The sequence below is a fragment of the Neopsephotus bourkii genome, unplaced genomic scaffold (assembly GCF_033783945.1).
Source record: "Neopsephotus bourkii isolate Nb327-2 ecotype Australia unplaced genomic scaffold, CSIRO-AGI_Nbou_v1 NB_951, whole genome shotgun sequence".
NCBI lineage: Eukaryota > Metazoa > Chordata > Aves > Psittaciformes > Psittacidae > Neopsephotus > Neopsephotus bourkii.
The window spans coordinates 1,892,060-1,914,761 of record NW_026901445.1 but is presented as its reverse complement, the minus strand read 5'-3'; the positions used below and the strand labels follow the sequence as shown (position 1 = coordinate 1,914,761).

The 22,702-nt window shown below is 45.4% G+C and overlaps 3 protein-coding genes across 5 annotated transcripts in view; 1 reads left to right on the top strand and 2 right to left on the bottom strand.

Moving 5' to 3' along the window:
• SEC31B (SEC31 homolog B, COPII coat complex component) overlaps positions 1 to 4,579 on the bottom strand; it is a 37,286-nt gene extending 32,707 nt beyond the window's left edge. Inside the window, exons 1-2 of one of the 3 annotated variants that reach the window (XM_061358768.1) lie at positions 4,455 to 4,579; positions 1,236 to 1,324 (exon numbers count right to left, since the gene is read on the bottom strand). In XM_061358768.1, the coding sequence (XP_061214752.1) occupies positions 1,236 to 1,314 (79 nt within the window). In that variant the 5' untranslated portion in view covers positions 1,315 to 1,324; positions 4,455 to 4,579. Of the gene's footprint in view, positions 1 to 1,235; positions 1,325 to 1,668; positions 1,960 to 4,454 lie in introns of those variants that run through there. The other 2 variants (XM_061358767.1, XM_061358770.1) reach the window with 2 other exon arrangements.
• A 2,272-nt stretch (positions 4,580 to 6,851) lies between these two features.
• On the bottom strand, positions 6,852 to 10,102 carry NDUFB8 (NADH:ubiquinone oxidoreductase subunit B8). Its single transcript, XM_061358766.1, has 5 exons — positions 9,966 to 10,102; positions 9,674 to 9,800; positions 9,020 to 9,119; positions 7,756 to 7,911; positions 6,852 to 7,076 (listed from the first exon to the last, which is right to left on the bottom strand). Exons 1-5 carry the CDS (start codon positions 10,063 to 10,065, stop codon positions 6,984 to 6,986), a joined length of 576 nt encoding a protein of 191 aa, XP_061214750.1. The 5' UTR covers positions 10,066 to 10,102; the 3' UTR covers positions 6,852 to 6,983.
• Positions 10,103 to 11,909: 1,807 nt separating this feature from the next.
• Positions 11,910 to 21,932, top strand: HIF1AN (hypoxia inducible factor 1 subunit alpha inhibitor). The gene is given in 9 exon segments (XM_061358765.1): positions 11,910 to 12,001; positions 12,003 to 12,318; positions 13,346 to 13,596; positions 14,784 to 14,932; positions 16,889 to 17,034; positions 17,515 to 17,621; positions 18,005 to 18,068; positions 18,305 to 18,415; positions 19,555 to 21,932. Coding segments are annotated over 9 exon segments (1,266 nt in total). The 5' UTR covers positions 11,910 to 11,924; the 3' UTR covers positions 19,600 to 21,932.
• Positions 21,933 to 22,702: the final 770 nt, after the last annotated feature.

Below are 22,702 nucleotides of genomic sequence, written 5' to 3'. Positions count from 1 at the left end.
GGCTACAGCTCTTCGTGAACTGCTCCAGTGTGGGTCCTTTCCATGGGGTGCAGTCCTTCAGGGACAGACTGCTCCAGCTTGGGTCCCCCATGGGGTCACAAGTCCTGCAGCAAACCTGCCCCAGCACAGACTCTTCTCTCCATGCTGCCACAGCTCCTGCCAGGACCCCACTCCAGCAGGCTTCCCACAGGGTCACAGCCTCCTTTGGGCATCCTCCTACGCCAGCGTGGGGTCCTCCAGGGGCTGCAGGTGGAGATCTGATCTGCTCCACCATGGAATTCCATCGGCTGCAGGGGCACAGCTGCCTCACCATGGGCTGTACCATGGGCTGCAGGAGAATCTCTGCTCTGGTGCCTAAAGCACCTCCTCTCCCTGCTTCTTCACTGACCATAGTGTCTGCAGAACTGCTTCTTCTCACTCTTCTCTCCAGCTGCATTTGTTCCTACACAGTAACTTTTCCCTTTCTTAAACACATTATCCCAGAGGCACTACCACCATCACTGACGGGCTTGGCCAATAGCAGGTCTGTCTTGGAAATGGCTGGTATTTGCTCTATCGGACATAGGGAAAGCTTCTAGCACCTTCTCACTGAAGCTACCCCTGTAGGCCCCCACTACCGAAACTTTGCCATGCAAACCCAGTATAACAATCCAAACTGTCAGTTCCACACAGACACTAAACTCACCTGTTGCCAACTCAGTAAAGAGACTGACTTTCCACTTCAGGAAATAAAATTAACACTGATGAATAATATCAACAAAATTCAAATGTAAGGTTTTGCAGAAGTATTGAAAATTGAATGTTAACCAAAACAGGCAACGTTAGGGAGGTTTCTATCATTTGATTGTCAAGCCAGTGATAATGACTGCAAACGAACAAAAGTAAAAGTGAGCTTGAATGACCAAAACAATTTTTTTTTTCCCCCACAGACATACCAAGTATTTTTCAAGGCAAGCAGGTGACGGAGCTCATGCAGACTTAACTGGAAGTTATACCAAAATCCCCACATATCAACCCCTTGAAAAACCACTAGCCTTTAAGGTGTCAAAGTTTGGCATAGAAGTAATCCTCTAACAGGCACTTTAAAAAGCATAAAGGCTGTAATATTCTCAGTATATTGCTAGTAGGTTTTCCAGAGATTATTAAAGTGGGAGCTGTTGAAAGTTCAAACCAACTGTACACAAGATCTCTCTGTGACTCAGAGTTTAATAGTCACGAACTGTGAAGAACTTTACCTGTTGCTAGGTAAATGGGGTGGTGGTTTGCTGGACTCCATGCCTGGACAGCTGTTCGCTCTATTTCCTTTAACTTCATCTTCCAGGCTCTAGAAAAAATTTCACAGTGGTTAGAACAGGCAGATAAAATCAACACAAAAATAATTGTATCAATAACAAAATATCCCCCTTACCAGGATAACATGAGAACGATTTGCTCTTATTAGAAAGAAGTTACTTGCTACTTCCTGAGGTAGTGAATAGAATTTTACTGGAATGAATTACGGTATTTTTTTGAATTAATTAAAAAAAAGAAACACACAAAAAAAACCACCCCAAAACAATCCAAGCTGTCTGACCCCAAATTTTGTTTCATATATAGCTCTCTCTTTCATATACTCCAATTACAGAAGAGTTTCAGGAAAAGGAATGGGATCTACATTAAACAACATACTCAGGTCTTCAGTCCAGGTTGGTTTAACTGAGCTGCAGAAACTAATTTAAACAAATGTATCTGCAAAGCACTAGCTGCTCTCACTGAACAAGCTGATGTCAGTATATACACATACATAAAAAGAGAGCAAAAGGAATCTCAGAGAAGGCTAAATTCCAAGCAGAAAAGTGACGTGGCAACAGAAAACAAAGTGCAATGCTAGCATGAGCCAATTCAGTTAATGTACTTTGTTCTCACTCTGAGAAGCAAATGGAAAAAAATCATTTGACTTTCTGCTTGAGTTTGTAAAAGGTAGGAAGTGAGAAGAAACAATCCAGAAGTAGCTGCTGGGTTTCAATCTCAGCTCTGACAACAATTCTTTTTATTTACTCTGAATGGATCAACTGACACCTGTAAAATGGGAGCACGACTTCCCCAGGTCACTAGAGAGAGATTAGCTGGGCAATAATGTAGCAGGATAACTGAAATTCAAACATCAGCAGCAGGCAGCCAGGAGGCTGCAAAACTGAGAATAAATGCAAATTATTGTTCCACGTAGGATCTCATTCTTGCTGAGGAGAAAGCATCCAGCACCTCTCCATCCCAGAGTGTGCCCAGGCCTTCTGGGCATGTCAGCAATATAAATGATGTGCGTCTGTAGTCACTCACAGACTAGCAGGGTCACTCTCATGTGCAGTTCCAAAACCTTTGAGCTTGGCTGCAGTGTGGTCTCATAACTCTAGCTAAACTGAGCTGCTAACTATCCAATCATGGTATCATGCTGAATAAAGTAAAGCTGTCAGCAGGGAGCACAGCACAACACTCTGCATCTTGCCAGCTTGCTGTGATTAACTTCTCCTTGGTTACCTGACACTGTTTTTATTAGCTGTGCTGACAGCTAAACCATGGTCTGAATCACGTGGCACTTTGCTCAGATGCAGGGCTACAAGTGTCAGTTTGGAAGGGAAAAAAAATATATATAAAAAATCCTGATTTAACTCTTAGGTAAGTGATCCTTCTACACACTCTGCATGTCTGCATCCATGTATCCAGCGCAGGACTCCCGATCCTTAAAGCTGGAAAAAGCCCCTCTTTAGCAACCTCTTGCGGCTACCTGAGAAAAATTCACAAGTATTCAACTCTTCCATGTGAGAATTTTTAGGGAGATGTTGCCACCTGCTGATACCTTCCAAACCAGCGTGTGAGACTTCTGAGAAAGCTCATGCTTAACTCAGGACCTCTGATTAAATAATCACGACAATCCCTCCTTCTCCTACAGACATCCGACTACAGCTCTAAAGTATTAACAAATCTGAGCCCCAAAGGGAGCCACATTATTTCCCGGCATCCTCCCCTGCACAGGGTCCTTGAAAGGTAACAGTGTCTGCACAGCAAAACCCAGCAGATCAGAGCACTCCCACCAGTGGGAAACGGGGAGCATGCAGATAAAACAGTGAAAAGTAAAAGCACGTGTTCTCAGATCATGGTGGACCATGCAAACAGTGCTGACAGGGGCAAAAATTACTCTCAAGTTAGCATACATTAACTTGAAATACTGGCAACTTTAGAATAGATTCTAAAAGACTATGTGGTGGTTGTATCAACTAATTGACCCTCAGAGCTGACATGATAATAATCACTGGTATCGCTCTAGTCACTCCTCTCACTTGCACCACCCAAACACTGTCAATCAGAAATCCCCTCCTACTGACTTTCCCAATCTTCCTCCTGCCACTGGGCACCCAATCATTTCTCTTTGAACAGTTCTGCTGACACTGGACTTCCCATGCGGCACCCAAAGGAGCTGACAGCCTGAACCCACTTAGCTAAAGGTGGAACTTGAGCAGAACAGAAAAGATTTGTCCAAGGTCACTCAGGTGAGAAGCAACCTCCCTAAGAATTGAAAAAGGCCTCTCAGCCACGACACAATGGTTAAAACACAAATCACCCTACTGTCTCCACATCCCAGCATCAACATGAAATCTGTGTACAGCCCCTTCCCTTTGCATTGTGCTGACACTCTCCATTTGAGCTCCCCAGTACCCTAAAACCAGGCTGTTGTCATAAGTGCTTATTATAAACCCCGATCACAGAAGGCACAGACACTAATCTCAGCTAATCGGTGTTTGCAAAGCAGGGTTGTTGCAGGGCAGGGCTCAGCACATTCCTCCATGACAGCTCCCATGGTACATAAAAAAACTTCTTGTGCTCTGAGCACTTTCAAAAGCTATTGCTAAAGCGCCACAGCGCTGTACAGATGGCAGTGCATGCACACATAGCGAGTCAGCCTGCTCTGCTCAACAGCACTGCACTGTGTGAGACTGAAAAAGAGGGAAGGCCCAGGAAGAAAGCACTGATGGAAAACAGCGGGTGTCACAAACAGGCTCCCGGCTACGCCGGAGGCCCCTCCACGGCCCATGTCAAACAGCTCAGCTCCCCCCACTCGGCTCTTCTTGCCCGACGCTGCCCAGGAGCCGGCCCTCCGGCAGAGGGGAACAATCTACCGGGGCTCCCGGGACAGAAGGCTAGGAACAGAACCACGGAACGTAGGGACGGAGCCGGCACGCCGACACCAAGGCCGGCAGGTAGCAAAGCGGGCCAGGGCTGGGGGGACACGGAGGCGAGGGGCCAGGCCCTAGGAGGGCAGGGGTGCCACAGGGAGAGCTGGCCCGGCCCGTGAACATTCCCGGGCCCTTATCCCTGGTTGCGGGGCTGAAGGGTGCGAGGGCAGGAGCAGCCACTCACATCAGACCGAGCTGAGCGGAGGCGGCGGGGAAGAAGGGAGGAAAGCGGGCGGCGGCGCTTACCGGCTCGCTGGCCGTCCCCGCCGCGCCGCCGACCCAAGACCCAGCTGCTCCCACACCCGAAGGCTCTGCCAACGGTGGCCGCCGGGAGCCCAAAAGCCGCCGTCCGCGAAGCACCGCCCGACACTCCGCCCCCGCAGCGCCCGCGCAGGCGCCAGGGCAAGCACCGGCGGCTGTGGTGCGGCCGGAATTGCCGCTGAGGGCGGGAGCAGAGACCGCAACCCCGGCAGGGGCGTGGGAGCCACGCCTTGGTTGGGCCACAGCCGGTCTTCGGTGTGACCCGAAAGTGTGTGTGTGTGAGGGGGGCTGACTCGGTCTCTCCTGCCCAGGTTCGGGGTGTCCCTTCCTCTGCCGCGGCACCACAACCGGGGACCTCAGCAGCAGCCGAGCTCAGCACAGGGCTCCCAAACACCTTTGTAACGATACTTCAAATATGCTCCATCCACGAGTCCGAAATGATTCATGCTGTAGGCCAAGGAACACCATAACTGGAGTGTGTGTCTTGCTGCCTCTGAAGTCAACCTCTCAGAATGTTGCCTCAATACAGATTCGAGCCTTCCCAAAAGGGCATGCAGAAGGTTTAGAAATAAAGGCTTAGAAATTGGGTTTCTTAAAAGCATTCTAGTTGCCAGGGAGAAAAATAAAACATAAAAGCCAGAAGGATCCAGACCTCCACCATTCTCCTGTTTTGAGGAAAATTTGCCCACACCATAAACCCCATTTTCAAGGATTTCTGAGCCATACTCTGCCCTACCCACATGCCTTACCCATAAAAACAAGAAAACACATCATTAAGTTACTGGCTAGATACAGACTGGGTATGAAACTCCAAAAGAGGCAGCACCACACAGTGCTGGGGCAGGGCAGCCATGTGGTATGCTATGAAATAAGGCTGATGGGCCTCAACCTGCCTCTGTGCCACTGCTGCATTATCATTTAGCATACAGCAAGATAAAGCTCCCATCCCATTACTGCTCTGATAATTTCCATTTTACTAGAAGACTCTTAACAACTCTCACATTGCATATAGTGCTGTCACATAACTGCTATGGAATGGTAATTCTTACTAGAGTACCCCTAAAGGTGTTTTTCTCCTGCATAAATACTTTGTTTTTAAAGAATTCAGTTTCAAGGTCCCCACAGCTCAAAAAAATACTTCAAAAACCCTTCTGGGGTTAAAATGACATTGTCCATAATTCAGAATTAAGCATTTCTGTAACTAGAAGAGGACAGTTTACAGACACCAGGATGAATGATGATTGTTCAGCACCTTCAAAAAGTTATTTTTAATTACACATAAATATTTGCATATCCTAGCATTCTGTCATGCAATCCCCTTGAACTTACACGCTTACAGAAACCCCTTCACAGAGATCAAGCTAACTGTCCTTTACAATTTGGGGTTAAAAATCTTTATAGATCAAAAAATCATGAATCACTGTCCCCAAATACCTGTTTCTCTTAAAGCAAGGAACTGTGAGTCATGACAGGGTGTTGAGAAGAGAACACAGCCTACAGTTTATAGGAGGCACCCAGAACAGTCCAAGCCCTTAGCCTTCTGTGATTACTCACTCCTGCAGCCAAACAGCAGGGCCTAAAACAGCACAGGGGAGTTGAGAGAACTTCCACTGTAAATCAGTACCGAGGGTACTGCCTCCTCCAGTAGCAAGAGGAAAAACTTATGGTAAAGGAAGAATGGAGCTGAACACATCTAGGACCTTAATGAATTTACATGTATAGCCTTCCCAAGCAAACTCAATGAATGCATTAGGAGGCTCTAGACCAGTGGTTTACAGCAAGACAGTCAGACTTCGTGGATCAGATGCAATGCCAACAGTGGTGGATGAACTCGGGCCACACAGGAGTAACTTGAGCATTTGTGTTCTTGCACCAAAGCCCAGGCAGAGCAGAAGAGGCCTAGCCAGAACTGTACTTGCTCATTAGCCACAGCTGGGCAGCATGCTTCAGGCTATACACAGCAAGGCTCTGTGCCTCACTGGGGCTCCCTACTGCTTGTGTAAAGCTTCTCTCGAGAGGGCATCTAAACCAGGAAGAGATCAATGCCAGTAAGGATGAACAGTTATTCACATAGTATGAGACTCCCAAGCACCACCACTTGCCAGTCTGGTTCTGCCTCTCATTTCACATTAAATTATGACACTCGAGTGCAACATCAAGCAGCACCTGCTGCAAGCCCCTGTGTAATAGGCAATATCTCCTTCACAGACAGGCTTAGTTGAGGAATGTTTGTGCACAAGGTACATAAACTAGCAGCTGTTCTAGGACTGTTCTCAGAAGTTTGCCTAACAATACAATGCCATCTAGAAAAAATGGCAAAGGTCATTTAATTTCCCTGGCCACTGTTCAGCTCTCTCAAACCAACAGAAGACAAGTAGGACAGTAGATGTCATCGGTTTATTTCACTGCAGTTACTGGTTGAACCTTGAAGGACAAGTGTTAACACAGTGAATGCTAGAGAAGATGCCATCCCCAGCATCAGTGTCAGAGGAAAGCATAGCACTCCAACAACTTTCAGATTTCATAGTGTGTCACCACTGGTGGCTCTTTATTTGGGTCTCCTCCTCGCTCCAGATACAGGTCATTGAAGGGATATTGCTTCGGTCCCTACAAGAGAGAGGCAAATTATTTCACCAAGCAAACAAAGGGGTATCCCATCACACCCCCACCCAAATCAAGGCCTGTTATTTCCAATTTAAATTTCTATTTCTTAAGTGCTTCAGTAGGAATATTAGAGTATAAGGGAAGTAAATTCAGTGACAGAGTTCTTTGTATAAACCCATGGCCTTTAATAGAAACATCAAAGTGGTCTTGCATTTAAACTTAACCAACAGTTCATCCCACAGCATGAGGATAATATATTGAAAAAGCTATTTGTGTATTATTCAGATGTACTTTTCAGAAGTACATTCCAACTGATACAGATTATGAGATATAACTAAAAACAGGGCAAAAGAAGAAATAAAGCATCACCCTCCAGCAGATGAGCACAGTGAATGAGAACAACACCTAGATCAAAGAAGGGGCACTGTAAGAAGCATAGCTTAAAATTAGTTCCCTGGGAACAGGAACTGCTAACTATGAAAGACAAACTGTGAGCTGAACCAAGCCAGTCAAAACAACAATTCAGGCTGGATGAGGCCACAGGACAACCCTTGGCCCAGCTCCTGCCAGCAGCAGCATTTTGCATCCAATCATTTCGCTTCAGCAAAACCACTCTTCTGGGTATCAGCAGTGACAAGAAACACACCTATTTGTCCTCTCTTTACCCAAGGACATCACTCACCACAGGCATGTAAGATGGATACATCCCTCCAAGAACAAACATGACCAGCATGGTACCCAGAAAGATAAAGAAGTGTCTGCGCATGATGTGCCAGGGTACTACAGTGGGGGATGTATCAACACGGTTCCGAGTATACATGTCAAAGTCCCAGTGCATCTAAAGAACAGAAGAAAACCACCAGGCATTTACCAACCATGCTCAAAGCTGCTTTTATCAAGGGAAGAAGTGTTTGACATCATTCACAAAACTGCCAGAAGCTGTTTCATCTCCACCTTGAAAATGGAGTTAAAGCCACAGAGGAGGCAAGCGATTTACCTACAGTCATAGCAAGTTGCCAGTTGCAGTAAAACTCAGGACTTTAAATTCCATCCTATACTTACACCAGGTAATATGCTTAATTACAGGGTAGCAGCAGCTTTTATTTGTATACATAATCACTGTATTATATTTGTTTCCCAACACCATTGAAAAGGCATGGTATAAACTGGTACCCTCATTTATGGAACATACCCAAACAGAAGTAGCAATGTAATTTCAAACAAAGAAGCAACTACCTGTCACTTGGAGGCTGGTTCCTCAAAACAGGTAGGGTACCTGCTGCTACTGTCTCTACCGTTAGCATGAAGAGGTCAAGTCAATCACAAAGTTCAGTAATCACAGTTAGATGGCAGTCATTCACAGAAAGATCCAGCACTAACTGAAAAGTTAGTCCTGACAAAAAGTTTGAAGAACTTAAGAGAAATTAATAGAGCACCTATGTTAACTTTCAAAGTCTAAAGGATAGCATGCAAAATTTCTTCAGAGAAAACCACCTTATTTGTATTCTATCCCACAAAAAACAGAAGAAAACCCCACCAAACAAACCCTGGGGTAATAAAGTAGCAATAGCTACTACCATTGTACTAAAAGGACTTACTTAAACAATGGCTTCTTTGCTAAATGATTCTGAACTAAACTCTCATATTGAGTCAGATCAGGCACAGAAAATGGATGAGAGTTTTTCTACGGATAAACTTTTTTAGTCTCCCTTCTCATATGTAATAAGACATTAAGAGTCCTCAGTGCTTTCAAAACACATACCCTGAGGGCTATAGCCTCTCTCCAAATGACCAATTGTCCATGCTTGCATAGGGAACACACACCTGAACTTGGCAATGCAATTACACAAAGAATTAAACAGAAAGTGCTAACAAAGATGCACATGTTAGCATTTAATAACAGTAGTACGGATTAGCAGCTTGAAAAGTGCTACTAGCATTCCTACCGGCTCTCCCCAGTTATGCCTCATGTCTGGCTGGTCCCACTTGTACCAGGGGTCTCTCTCATGATGCGACTTATCAGGGAGCTTGGGATAATCACCATAACTGTGAGAAAAATATTTAAAAAAACCAACCCAAACATATAAGAAATCTGTAGTAATTTATACATATTTTATAGGAGACGCTATAGGTTAGGCTTATGAAAATGGAAGCATTACTTTGATTTTATAGCTTCCATGAATACGATTTTTAAAATGCATACATGCAACTACCACAATCATTATCACATTGATGTCACCGTAGCAAAGAGCATTCCCCCAGTGTATCCTTTTGGGCTATGCCAGCTGGAAGAAAATGCAAGCTAGAGTGAAGAACAGAACTGTAGCTGGCTTGCCCATGCCAGTGTTCCCCAACATTTAAAGACTTCCTGAAATTTTTATACTAGAGTAGCTTTTGATTCATCCCTGTTAGCCCTGCATCACATCAGCATACAAAGCCTCTCTTACAGCATTTTATTCATGTGTATCTCCAACTTATTACACTTGTTCCTGTATTAAAAGTGCCTTCAAGCTCTAAGCTCACAGCACCTGCGAGCGCTCAGCAGAAGCCACAAGCACAGAGCCAGAGATGCTGCTGCTCACCGGACCGCCCCAGCTCACCCGAAGCCGTCGTCAGGATAGGGCTCATAATCCTCCACCCGCATGTTGTACTTCTTCGCGGCGGCTGCCCGCTCCTCCGGCGTGCGAGGATACGGCCCAGGCAACATGTCCCGGGTCATCTGCGAGGCTGTCGGGAGAGCAACACGACCGGATGGGCACGGGCCCCGCCGGCCGGGCCGGGGAGGTCGCGCCGCCCTCACAGCCCGGCCCCGGCGCCACCAGCCCACCGGCTCAAGAGCACCCACCCCACTGCCTGTCAAGGCATTCCGCTGCCTCTTCCCCAATCACTCACCCGCCCGCGCCCCCGGGAGCGCTGCCACGGCAGCCCGCGCCGACGGCAGCCGGGCAGCTGCGCGCTGCCAGAGGACACCGCGAAGCATAGGCGCCGCCATGGCCGACACCGCACAACCGCGGCCGACGGCGGCCGGTAGGGACAAAGTAGCACGGGCGATGGGCGGGGCTAGCCAGAGGTGGGCGGGGTTAGAGGGGGTGGGGCTAGCGCAGAGTACAGCGCACCCTCCCTCCGGTCCAGGGCATTAATTAATTATCAGCCGCTGCTATTATAATATCGACATAACAGCTAATGGACAGAAAGGGCATCGGTGCGATATTTCGCTCTGTCATCATCTGGAGCGGGATAATGGGAATTTATGTCAGGTATTACCTTGCAGATGCGGGGCAGCCTCCTGCGGAGAGCTGGGTCGATGCTCAGCCAGATCAATGCTGTAGCTGGTGGCGTTATGCAAATTGCCTGCTTTGTATCAGTATCAATATTATTAAAGTTAATACCGTCTTCTCCCTGTGCAGCCAGGGAAATTCGAACAGCTGAAATGGTGTGTTAATTTAGTGATGCTATTCTTCAAACAAGCAATACATTATTGCAGATAAAATCGATACGAGCATTAAAGGCTTTTGCAGTTTACTTCATTATGTAAACTCTGTGGTAGTTGAACTCATTTTCCTTCAGTTATTCACATCAGCCATAATGGGTAATGTCTCTATAACGATCTACATTATAAACTTTTTCAGCTCAAAAACTATCAGTGACAATTTGTCATTAAAGCCATTCCTTCTAATAACAATATTAATTGTACACCTACTAATTGAATGAAGAGAGCGATGAACCACAAGAATATATCTGAGATGCAGTGTGCCTGAGGTGGGGGCATTGTCACAGGCTAGAACAGGATTCTTCACTTATCCCCCAAAAAGGCCTCATCACATTGTTTTAGGGATGGTATCTTAATTCAGCCAACTCTCTTGCAACTGAATTTGCAGTGTAGTATGTCAGTTAGTTACCTAATAACTGGAGCCCAACCCTCCATTGCAGAGGCTGCTGGCAATTTCCATGCCTGTCCCACCTCTGCAGCGTGCGGCATGCTGGGGACAGCAGTGTCGTGCTGGAAGTGGGGACCCTCGGTTCCCAGCTGCACTGTCAATCTGGGCTCAAGAGCTTGATGCAGGTTTGGATCGTGGTCATCTGCTCCTTTCACTGGCTCTTCACGTCTGGGTATTTACTTTATGGCTTATGTCTGAGTCTTTCACAGCTTGGCTCAAGCTTTCACAGCTGTGGCTCAAGCTTCTTAAGCACCCAAATACATTTGCAAATGTGTTGTAAAGATTTTTCTTAATCTGCACAGGAGCAGTCCTGTAGATTTAAAGAGCGATGGGCATGCATTTTCATATAAACTAAGCATGCTAATATATTTTGGAAGGGCAGAGGAAAATAGGTCGTGTTATTCTCATGAAAGTAAAGTTCTACACAGACAGAATACCAAATCCATCTACTGTAAGATGAAAATCACTGAATGACCGAAATGTTCTCAAGACCTGATGGCCAACATGGCACTTATTCTTGGGAAAGAGCTATCATTGTTCTTGCCGCTTGCATCTTGCAAGCAAAATGTACTCAACTGCTTCCAGACCAGCACCGCTCACTGAGAGTGAGTGAACGAGCTGTCTGGCTGGGTTTAAACCACGACAGCCTCACATAACAAATTCACACAAATTCAATAGCTCTGACGCTGAGCTCATGAAATCTTACTAAACTGATGTAGTCAAACAACACTTGCCTTTTTCCCTCGGGATGTGGTGGTGGAGCAGCTTCAAGGAGCTGCACTAGTGGCTGTTGCGAGGCCCAGGCTGCCATCTGAAGACATGCAGGGCGGCAAAGCGACGAGACACGAGGAGCACAGCGATCCCGTCTGATTCCTGCGGCGGGCTTTTACCGCGTGTGCTCCCAGATCCAAAGATGCCCAAAAGCCTCGGGACGGGCAACAGGGGGAGGGGAGCAGATGCCGCCAGCAATCTCCCCCCGCGCGGGGGCGCTGCGCGCAGCCGCCGCTCCCTCCTCCCCTCTCCATGGTGCCTCACAGCCTTCTGCCCTCTCCCCTCGTTTCCGGAGTTGCTGTTTTCGGCCAACTTCCGTTTCCGGCTTTCTAGTTCCGGGTTCTCCGGTGGAGGCGGCGATGGCAGCGGCCTCCTCCTCCTCCTCGGCGGCGACCCCGGGCTGCCGTGAGGGCCCGGCGGTAGCGGCAGGGCCTGGCTGGAGCGACTCCCAGTTCCGTCGTTACTCCTTCGAGACGCGGCCCATCCCGCGGCTCAGCCACAGCGATCCGCGCGCCGAGGAGCTCATCGAGAACGAGGTGCGGTGAGCAGCGGTGCCCGGCCCGGCTTTGGGCCGGCGGCTTGTGCTTGGCGGCGTGGGGGCTGCTAGCCGTGCCCATCAGGCCTCCTGGCTCTGGATGCCATCCCGGAGGTACTCACCTCTGGCACGCTCCTCTTAGTGGACGTTTCTTCGTGGTGCTTAAGAGTTGAGTTCTGAAATTTACAGGAAACGTTTGCTTTAAGTGCTTAGTTGTCGGGATGGAAACTGTGGAAATGTTGTGTATGGGCACATGTTTGTTATGTTATAAGCGAGAGTGGCCACAGGTGTGAGGGTTGCCTTGCAATAGCAGGTCTGGCATTGGTTCTGGATAAGCTCAGTCTCATTCTGGTAACGTTGGTGTATGATTTTGTTTTTAAAGAAAGCCTGCAAGAAAGCAAGCTGTGCAGGCATGCCTTGGGAACACAACAGCTGTCCTTCTGCATTAGGTTGTTAACTGTGTATAGGTGAGGAGATAGGTGATGTCCTTTCTTTTGTAGTGCTGTGGGCTTTGGTTTGTTTCTGATATTATTTTAAACTTTTTTGGTGTATAAGAGATGAGATAATGTCAGGGTTTTGGTGGCTAAAGATTGGCTGTGATCCCTTGAGAAAAAAGAAATTTGCGTTGGTTTTGGATTCAGAGATACCTTTCTGTCAGTATTTACCCCTTCATAGCTGAAGCTGGAAACAAGCAGACAGAATATACTGCATCTCCTTGCTACGTGGCAGGAGCAGAAACTGTTCCCAGCTAGTGTTTGTCTAACCTCATGTGTTAGAGATTAACTAAGTAGGTAGTGGAATCTGTCCCATTGCTACCAGGAATTTTCTGTGGCAGCAGGCTACCACTTCCTTAAAGCTTCCAGTCGTGTTTTGCTTGATCTTACTCTCCAGATCAAGGTATCCAATTACTCTAAACACCTTTTTCAATTCCTTGTTTTCAAAGAGCATTTGTGTGGTCGCAGTAATGAATGTGATCGGTCTCAAGTTCAAGAGGTACTTGAATCAATAGACTTCCTGTTTCTCTCCAGGAGCCAGTGGTGCTGACAGATACGAATCTGGTTTATCCTGCTCTGAAATGGGACCTGGACTACCTCCAGGAAAACATTGGCAATGGGGACTTCTCAGTGTATAGTGCCAGCACACACAAGTTCTTGTACTACGATGAGAAGAAGATGGCCAATTTTAAGAACTTCAAGCCCAAATCAAGCAGGGAAGAGATGAAGTTTGCTGAGTTTGTGGACAGACTCAAAGAAATTCAACAGAAAGGGAGTGCTGAGAGGTAAGTGATGTGTGGAGGTTTCTTTGCTTCTGCAGGCCTGAGTAGGGGTTAAGTTTCTTTTTAGTGAGTGTTGATCCTGCAGGGCTGCTAGTTGACAGCAGCCTTGTTACCTGATTAAAAACGTTATCCCACTAATTAATCAAATTTTTCACATTACCTGCAGAGATTTTAATTTTTTTTCCTTCTGTTTCCTTTTTGTCCAAGGCAGGGTTTGCATAGAGAAAGCCTTGAGCTTCACTTGCTTTTGACAGAGTATGGTATCTGATAAAAGATACAAGCCATGGCACTCAGCCTGTTTTACAGAAAACCAAGGCAGCTGGTGCCAGCCCTCTTTCAGAAACATGAGAAAGGTTGCATATGTGCTCTGTGTTTGGTGGTGGTGATGGACTGCGCTACTAACAGAGCGGTAAGATAATGAAAAGAGCTTCACATTTACACAGAATATAACTACTGACAACTGTACTTAAACCCTCAGTTAACTTTATCAGCCTTTTAAAAGGATGTAGTGATACTTAATTGGAAGCAACTCAATGCCTGTGTCCACTTGTCATCTGTGGCTTTCTCTTCTTTCTTAGCTTTGGGTGTGCTTTTTCTAGAGAAAAAGCAGTCCTTGAGCTTAAAAATGCATTTCTCTTCCAGCATTGCAGACAGTCTGTAGCAGTGCAATTGCTAATACAGATGTTTGATTCTGCTGATTCTCTATGTCTAAACATAAACATAGTTTTAAAGTAACTCGGTATTGAAATGTGCTGAGTTTCCTAGCCCTTTTTGCTCTCACACAGTCCTAGCAGAAGAGGTAACTGTTATCATAGGCGAGTTAAAGTGGTAATATTTATCTGGGGGTTATTCGTAAGTGTGTTTGATATTTGAGAGTGGCCAGTCTGTTTACAGTATCCTGCTCTTGCACTGCAGCCGAATTGCTCTTGCTCTGAAATGACCTTTTCCCCCTGTGATTGTTCAAGCAGAACTGAGTTCTGTTCCCTTCTGTACCAAAAAGTCTTTCAGCAAAGTTTGCGGACTTTTTGAAGCTCTTTCCTTCCACAGGTGTTTACGGTATGTGGTGATAGAACAGAATCTTGAGAATTATGTGCCTTTGCTTGGAGATCTGTCTAAAGAGATGCAGAGGTAGGTCTTTATGTTCATTACAAAACTTAATACTTGATTTTTGCTTATCTGGGAAAATACAGGCTATATCTGCAGCAAACCCTCAATGACACAGTAGGAAGGAAGATTGTGGTGGATTTCCTTGGTTTCAACTGGAATTGGATTAACAAGCAGCAAGGGAAACGTGGTTGGGGTCAACTGACTTCTAACTTGCTTCTTATTGGCATGGAAGGTAAGCATTTTCCTCTGCACTGAGGAGAAAGGGTGAAGATTTGGTCAGCAGTTCTATATTTCAGTTCCAGAAGGTCTTTCAAATGGAATTTCCATTAGTTTGGAAGTGTTCCTTCAGAGCAGACAGTTTAAAGCTTTGGGCTGTCACAACTTAACTTGGATTTCAGAGTGGAAATAACCAAAGAAATAGCTCATGTTTCCCTAGAGGTGCACTGTGAATGCATGAATTGTCTGCTTATGAAAAAGTTCTGTGCGATGCTGGTAAAGCTGTGTTTTTGGTAATTTATTCTGGGCTTCTTAGCATGTTGAATGTCTACCCAGGAGGAAGTGTGATTATTCTGTGAAGCATTTGTTCTTATTTGAGCTGGTACACTGTGGGAAGGAATTCTTTCAGTTAAGAGCTGAGTTTCTTCTAAGAAGGTTAGAGGCCACTGGGGAGCTTGAAGATGGATAAATCCTAAAAATGGTTGGATAGAGTGGAGTTCTAAATCCATGGGAAGACTGACTCATAGGCATGTTAGAATTCAGAGGTACCACTACACTGTTGACAAGGAGAGCATTCCAGTAGAAAGTAATCGCAGTATCTGGGTAATGAGTGTACACAGTTTTCTGAAGTGGGATGGCCTATAATCACTTGGCTGTTACATCCAGTTACAATTGTCCAGTTGCAATTACTTAACCATTCTTGACTGTTCTGTTCTCACAGCAGATGTTTTTTCCCTTTGCCGCAAGTCATTTTTAACTTATGGGAGTTTCTTTGCCACTTCTTTTACTAGCTGAGAGAAAAGAAGTTAACATAGCAGCCTTCCAGTATCTGAAGGGGGTTTATAAGGACGCTGGGGAGGGACCCTTCATTTAGGGACTGTAGTGATAGGACTGGGGGTAACGGGTTAAAAATTAAACAAGGGAAGTTTAGATTGGGTATAAGGAAGGAGTTCTTTACTGTAAGGGTGGTGAGGCACTGGAATGTGTTGCCCAGGGAAGCTGTGAATGCGCCATCCCTGGCAGTGTTCAAAGCCAGGTTGGACAGAGTCTTGGGTGAGATGGTTTAGCGTGAGGTGTCTCTGCCCATGGCAGGGGGGGTTGGAACTAAATGATCTTAAGGTTCTTTCCAACCCTAACTATTCTATGATTCTATAAAAGTGCTGCACTAGCACTTCCTTAAGGGTTATAACATGATCACTAAAGTCCTGTTATCAACAGCTTATGCACAAGAACGAAGGAATCTTGAATCAGTGTGTGCTAGAGAATAGGGTGTCTTTACATGAGCATGCAATTGTGTGATCTCTTTAGGGAAGTTATGGGGTTAAATGTTATCTTAATTCTCTTTAGTGAAAGCACATACGAAGAGCAAGCTCAAAGAATAATATCTGAATTGGCAGACATCCTGAAAAATGTAGTTGTGATGGGGACAAAATGCACCACTGTATTTAAAGGTTTGACTAAATTAAAGATCAAGTAGTGACAGCCAAGCTTCAGAACTGTTGATCATACTGAGGAGGTGCTGCTATTGGGAGCTCAGTGACAAAGAAATTTGTTTACTTGTTTTCTTGCAAAACTACTGTGACTTTTTCTAAAATCAGGCTGTTGGACTCCTTTTCTCTAAACTAATAATTTTTGAAAGTCTGTTCCACAACTTGTCATCTAAACAGTATTTTATGAAAAAGTTTCCAGTCAACGTTCAGCATCTGCTGTTCATGGTAACAAGCTGGAAATCTGAATATGGTAGAGCATAAGTTGCTAAATATGGATTTAGAATGGAAATTAAGTGGAGTAGCAACTGCTCAATAAAGGCTGACTGATACAGTGATCAGTTTGTTATGTTCCTGTGGGCTTTTTCCTTGTTTAGTTTTCAAAATATGTGGGAGTGTATTTGCTGTCTTAGCAAGGAACATAACTTGTTTCTGTCTTTCATACATGTACATTGAGTGTCTTGTTTATCATCTTTTCTCTATAGGGAATGTGACACCAGCTCACTATGATGAGCAGCAGAACTTCTTTGCTCAGATTAAGGGTTATAAGAGGTGTATCCTGTTCCCTCCTGATCAGTTTGAATGCCTCTACCCTTATCCTGTGCACCATCCCTGTGACAGACAGAGCCAGGTGAGAATAGCAGACCTGTTCTCCATGCCAGAAAAGGGCATTTGTCTAGCATTTGCTGGATGGGAGGAAACCACCCTGAAATTAAAGCCACACACCACTGGCGGAGCTTTTGCAAAACCTGTGTTCAGATCTGTTAACTGGTGAATACACTGAGGATAGCTGGAAGAACTAGTGGTGTTTCAGTATATGTCTGGTCCTGACTTGCAAGTGCTAGGGCTGTAAACATCTCCTTACTGATAGTCCAACTGGACTGCAGTTTCTGCTTTCTTCTGTTTTACCAATAACTTGGTCAAACACAGATTTGCTCAAATTGCAGGACCCCTGTCTAAGTTGGTGGTACTTTGAGGAGTGGAGTTCAGACATGAATGGGAAAGTAAAAGCTATATAGGGAAGATCAGGATGGTTTGATACTGAGAGCCAATAATGAGGACTGTCACTGCAGGAAGTTCTTCTGAGCTTCTTAATGTTTTCTTCTATTAGGTGGACTTTGACAATCCTGACTATGAGAAGTTCCCGAACTTCCGGAGTGTGGTTGGCTATGAGACGGTGGTGGGTCCAGGGGATGTACTATACATACCTATGTACTGGTAAGAAGGCTGGTGGGATGCAGTGACCAGCAAACAGAGATTTAAAATGCCTTCTGCTTAAAGTGTTGGGTTGGCTCTTAGACAATTTTGGTTTGACTTCTTCAGTAAGTATGGTATTTTCTGTGATATCTTGGGCCAATCTGTTTCTGCTTCCTGTCTGTCAGATGGGAGTGGTAATTCTTCCTGGCACCATGTTATTGTGCAAATACTCCACTAACATGTACAAGAAAAGGATCTGTATTTAAATAATGAGAGTTTTCCAGAAGTTCCAAGGTCTTGATAGGGCAGGGCTTGCCTAGTGCTGTCTGAACTCATCCATCCAAGGTATTTCACTATAAGTTACAGCAACAGTTTCTTTTCCTTTCTGTGTGGTTTCCATGCAGGTGGCACCACATTGAGTCTCTCCTGAATGGGGGGATTACCATCACTGTGAACTTCTGGTACAAGGTGAGTACAAGGACCTTCCTGCACAGCCTGGGTAGCCTGTCCCAGGGGATTTTTTCAGGTAGAGATGTATTGGCACGTGTTGTCAGTATGAGAACTTAATTGCACCAAATCCTTTGCTTTAAAGCTGAAAGCTACTTTCTCCCTTTTGAGTGTCATGTGAAGAATTAGGTGACTGGGAGAAGGTGGAGTAATCTGCTAATTCAGGAAGCTACAATGAGCTCTTTTTGATATTTCAGGGTGCCCCAACCCCAAAGAGAATTGAGTATCCGTTAAAAGCTCATCAGAAAGTGGCAATAATGAGGAACATTGAGAAGATGTTGGGAGAAGCCTTAGGAAATCCACAAGAGGTACAAACAAAAACCCAATATACAGTCACTGCTGTTGAAATCATCATGGCTTATTGCAGAACTCGAGATGCCAACTATTTGGCTCTGCAGGTGTCACAGTGAGGGTAGGAGAAAGCAGGGTTGCTCTGTTGCTGTGAATGGTTCTTCCTGCTGTCTTCAGAAGGTCCTTTGGCTGCAAAAAGGCAAGCTCTTTAAATTATAATTCTGGAGAGGACCTCTACAGTGGTGTAATTGTTCTTGTATGTGGGGGAAGGTGTACTTTGGCTTTGGGTCCTGCCAGGAAAGTGTTGCTCCTAAACACTGCTTATCCTTATGTGCAGCAACTGCCCAGTGTTTATCAGAACTGTTTTACCTGTTGAATCCAAGTCTCTTTGACTAAGAGAAATCTCTTCTGTTAAGCCATGTGCTTCAGTCATCTCTGAATTCTTTGCCATTTTAACCAACTGGTATTTCAGAAAAACAGATTGAAGTTGTATGAGTATGCTTTTGAAGATGTCCTGCTCATCTGAAAGTGGAAATTCTGGATGTGAATAGAAATGTTTTCACGGTCTGTAACCTTACCACTGTTCAGGAACTCCTCTTTGGTGCACTCATCGTGCCTCTCCCCTGAGATTATCTTATTGCCCTAGCATGCTGAACTTCCCTCAGTGATCAGGCAGTGCTGAGAAATGGGAGTGGTCTTGACTGAAAACAAAACCTTAGCAAAATCGTCAGTCCTAGCCTTCCTTTCAAGTGACCCCAAGGACCAGAGAGGATTCAGTGAGTAAGAATGTTCCTTCTCTGCCCTGCAAAAAGCAACCCCTGATGACTGCTGCTCCTTTAAATAGCATCTGCTCAGAAATTGCAAATCTAGGGTGGGAAGTTAAAAAGTTTCAAACAAATACTGGTGATGCAGTATTTTGGTGGAAAAAGTTGGGTGTGTGCAATTTTGGTAGGGATTTGTGGATGTGCTCAGGGGTGCCCCAGTGTTTTATGCAGAAGATATTTCAAAATTGATTTGGTGTACCTTAGGTTCAGTTTGTGCATTGATATCCTTTGTCCTGGGCTGCTCAGCTCCTAAGGTTGCAGAAGGAGCAGGCTCTGCAGCTGCTATTGCAGTATATCTGTCCCAGCTAATGATTTGTTTTTGCTTTGAACAGGTGGGTCCCTTGTTGAATATGATGATTAAGGGACGATATGACTAATGCCTGGCTGCCGGGTGACTGATGTTGGAGCTGCTTTGTTCACAAGCAATGGAAGATACTGAGCGCTAGTATTGCACGCAGCACTTAACAGACTGATGGGTTTCCTGACCTATCCCTGCCCCAGTACAATAAAGGGGGCTACTGGAACTGCAAAACTGTTAGTACCCCATTCATCCTCCATTCTCATTTAACCGAACCTCCCGAGAAAGAGTCTGCACTTGCTGGAAGCTGGATTCATGCTCACTAGCTTGTTTTTTCTCCTTCTGCCCTGTTTGCCACAAGGAGCATGATTTCTGGCATTTTGATCTGTTGCTTCAGGATTTTCAGGCATTTGAAGAAGAGCTTGGAGGGGAACCACGTGTGATCTTGTTTCCTCAGCCTCACAGGGTTTGGACCTCCTGGCTGGGTTTATGGATTGGTGCCTGCAGTGAATATAATATGGGTATTATAGGTTTAAAAGTCCTCTGTTGTTAGAGGACCTGTCCATGCTCAACTCTTGGCACCTTTTTGTAAAATGGAAACAAACATAGCCTGTGTGTGATGATCAACTACACAACTGGTTTGATTTCTTCAACTTATGACATCCATGCTTTGGACTTAGTACAGGGTAGAGATCAGAGTGAATTCATCTAGTGTGTGAGCACCAAATCCAATGCTGTCCAAATAACATCTGTGTTGTAGGAGTCTAGATAAACCTCCTTTCCAACAGCTTTTTTGGGGGAGTGAAGGCTTCTTTCCCACTCTTCTGAAGCTGCAGTGTGGTTGAAGGGGGATATACATTATGAAGAGGGATGCATTAATGCTGGGGCACTCTCCAAGTCTGGAATGGTTAAGCCACATTTTCAAATTAAATTCCCCAGGGGTGTTGAGCTAGACAGTCAAAACGCAGCGTCAGATAGGTACAGAGCCTCTGTTCTCTCCTCACCAGGGGTGCTGGCTCCTTGGAGTAACATGGGAAAGTGCTCTTTTTACTGAAACTTCAAGAACTCAAGTGTGTGTGGCTGCGCACAGATGCGTGTGTTTGTGTGATGATGTGTGGCTCCTGTCCATCAGTTATTCCATGCCAGTGTGTGGTTCCCTTCCTTGTACAGTCATGTGAAAGAGGTTGGGGCTTTCTGTTTAAATGTGGTTAAGTTTATCTTGATCCTTTTTGTGTTCTGGGACTTGACATGGCAGGCTGGGAAGTGACAAGAGAACCAGACAAGCCTCTGTTTAAGAATCCTTAGCAATGACCTTCAAAAATGATTTTGCTTTCTTCCTCCTTTTGCAGACAAAAGCCTTAGACTCATATGGAGACTGGCTTTTTATTCCCTGAGGTGTGCTGCACTGCTGTCCCTGGATTAGGGGGTGGTGCAAAGGTCTTGTATGTTTGACGCAGTTGTAATGGGTCCCAAGAACCAGAGGTGAAAGAAGCCCATATATCTCATCCCAGGGAACAGTGGGGAAGTCATTCTGTTGAGACTTCCCAGCATTTTCTCTGTTGTTCTTTGGGGCTTGTTCTGACGTTCTGATAAAAGCATTAAGAACATGGCACTCAAGAAGTGTCTTTGGCCTCCTGTTCCATCCTTGGGTGGGACAGCTCATGCACCACTTGCAGTGAGCTTGTCTTGCACAAAGGTGAAAGGCTTCTCAAACAGGAGGTCCCAAGGGCTAGTTTCCTGGCTGCTTTACAGGTCAGAATAGATGAAGTGTAATTGGCATGTGCAGGGTTCTTGTTTAAGAAATGTATCTATGTCACTGAGTAGTCTGACTGCCATGTTATTTGTTGCAGACTCTCCAGAGCTGTGGTTAGACCCAGATGAAGGTCACTCAGCTGGATGCTTATCAGTGTTCAGCCTTTGGGCAGGTGAGAAAAAAGGCTAAGCTGCTGACTCTTGCCAAAAGCCAGGCCTTCCCAGGAATCCTGGGCACATGCCCTTGGCTGAAAGATGCTCAAATGAAATCTCATCTCTGTGCTGTTAACACACAGTAGTCACCGGTACTACTTGTTAGACACCATCAGCTCTTGAAGCTCAGGGTGGGAGTTCATATCCCATGGGGAGAGAGAATGGTACTTCAGGATGCTTTTTTTTCTTTATTTGCCAAAGGTCTAACTCTTAAAGTGTCTGAGCAGGTTTTGCTGCACTTGACTTCGTGAAAGCTCATTTACAATGCACTGATGGACTGACTCCTTGCCCCTTCCCTTTTCACCTTGTGCTTTCAATGCCCCTTGCCATGGTATTCGGAAGCTGTGTGTTCTCTGCTAGGGGTGTGTGTGCAGGGGGTGGGGTGTGACCAACACACGGTACCTTCTGAAGTGTAGTTCTTAAATACAACCAATGTTGAACAACAAACTGTGTGGCTTTTATTTTGTGAGTGGCTGTATATGAGAGCTATATAAGAGATGCATGTATAAAGCTACCTTTCAGTAGCTTCTAGTAACTCCACTGATATTCTTCACTGGTGAAAGCTGCTGGTCTCCAGCTATGCCTTCAAAACAGCAATACCAATTGTATTATCATAGGTCTTCACAACTTTCCCTGTACTGCTTCTCTAAGCCTGAAACTAAAGCTGGGAATAAGATGGTATCCTTGAACCCTGTCACCGACAAGTGTGTGTGAGGAGGGAACACATTTCCCTCCCTGCTGACCTAAATGGAGTCGCCATGCTCTGGTCACTGACAGAATGATGGAGCAAACTACACAATCCTGTCTAATGTATTCTATCAGTTGCTTATCTGTTGGGTTACCTTGTTCTCCATGTTGTCCTTTATCCAATTCAGACATTGGTCAAAGAGATTTTGGGCAGGCGGCTTTGTTTGTGTACCCCTGCTGTATGTTAGCAGTCTTGGGTGATGGAGTCTTCTCTGCCTAATAAAAGCACATGTTATCTTATGGTAATATTAATTCTACAGCAATCTTGACATCTTGCCAGCAGTGAAATGTTGGCTAAATCTGAACAAATTTCTAACATACAGTAAAATGTGGAAGACCTGAATAGAGATTAGGGATGTTGGTGTAGTGTTGGGGAAAGAGAGACAGCTGTCTGAACCTGGGCTACCACAACTGGCATTGTCCTCTCACACTCTTGGGGGGGACAGGGTGAATGTGGAAGTAGTAGGAAA

What these genes read in the sequence shown, in the direction of transcription:
- NDUFB8 (XM_061358766.1), bottom strand. Translation starts at nt 10,065, where the DNA reads ATGGCGGCGCCTATGCTTCGCGGTGTCCTCTGGCAGCGCGCAGCTGCC. An exon ending in GGCATAACTGGGGAGAGCCG is followed by an intron (nt 7,912 to 9,019) that starts GTAGGAATGCTA and finishes TCTGTTCTTTAG; the next exon opens with ATGCACTGGGACTTTGACAT. An exon ending in ATCCATCTTACATGCCTGTG is followed by an intron (nt 7,077 to 7,755) that starts GTGAGTGATGTC and finishes TCTCTCTTGTAG; the next exon opens with GGACCGAAGCAATATCCCTT.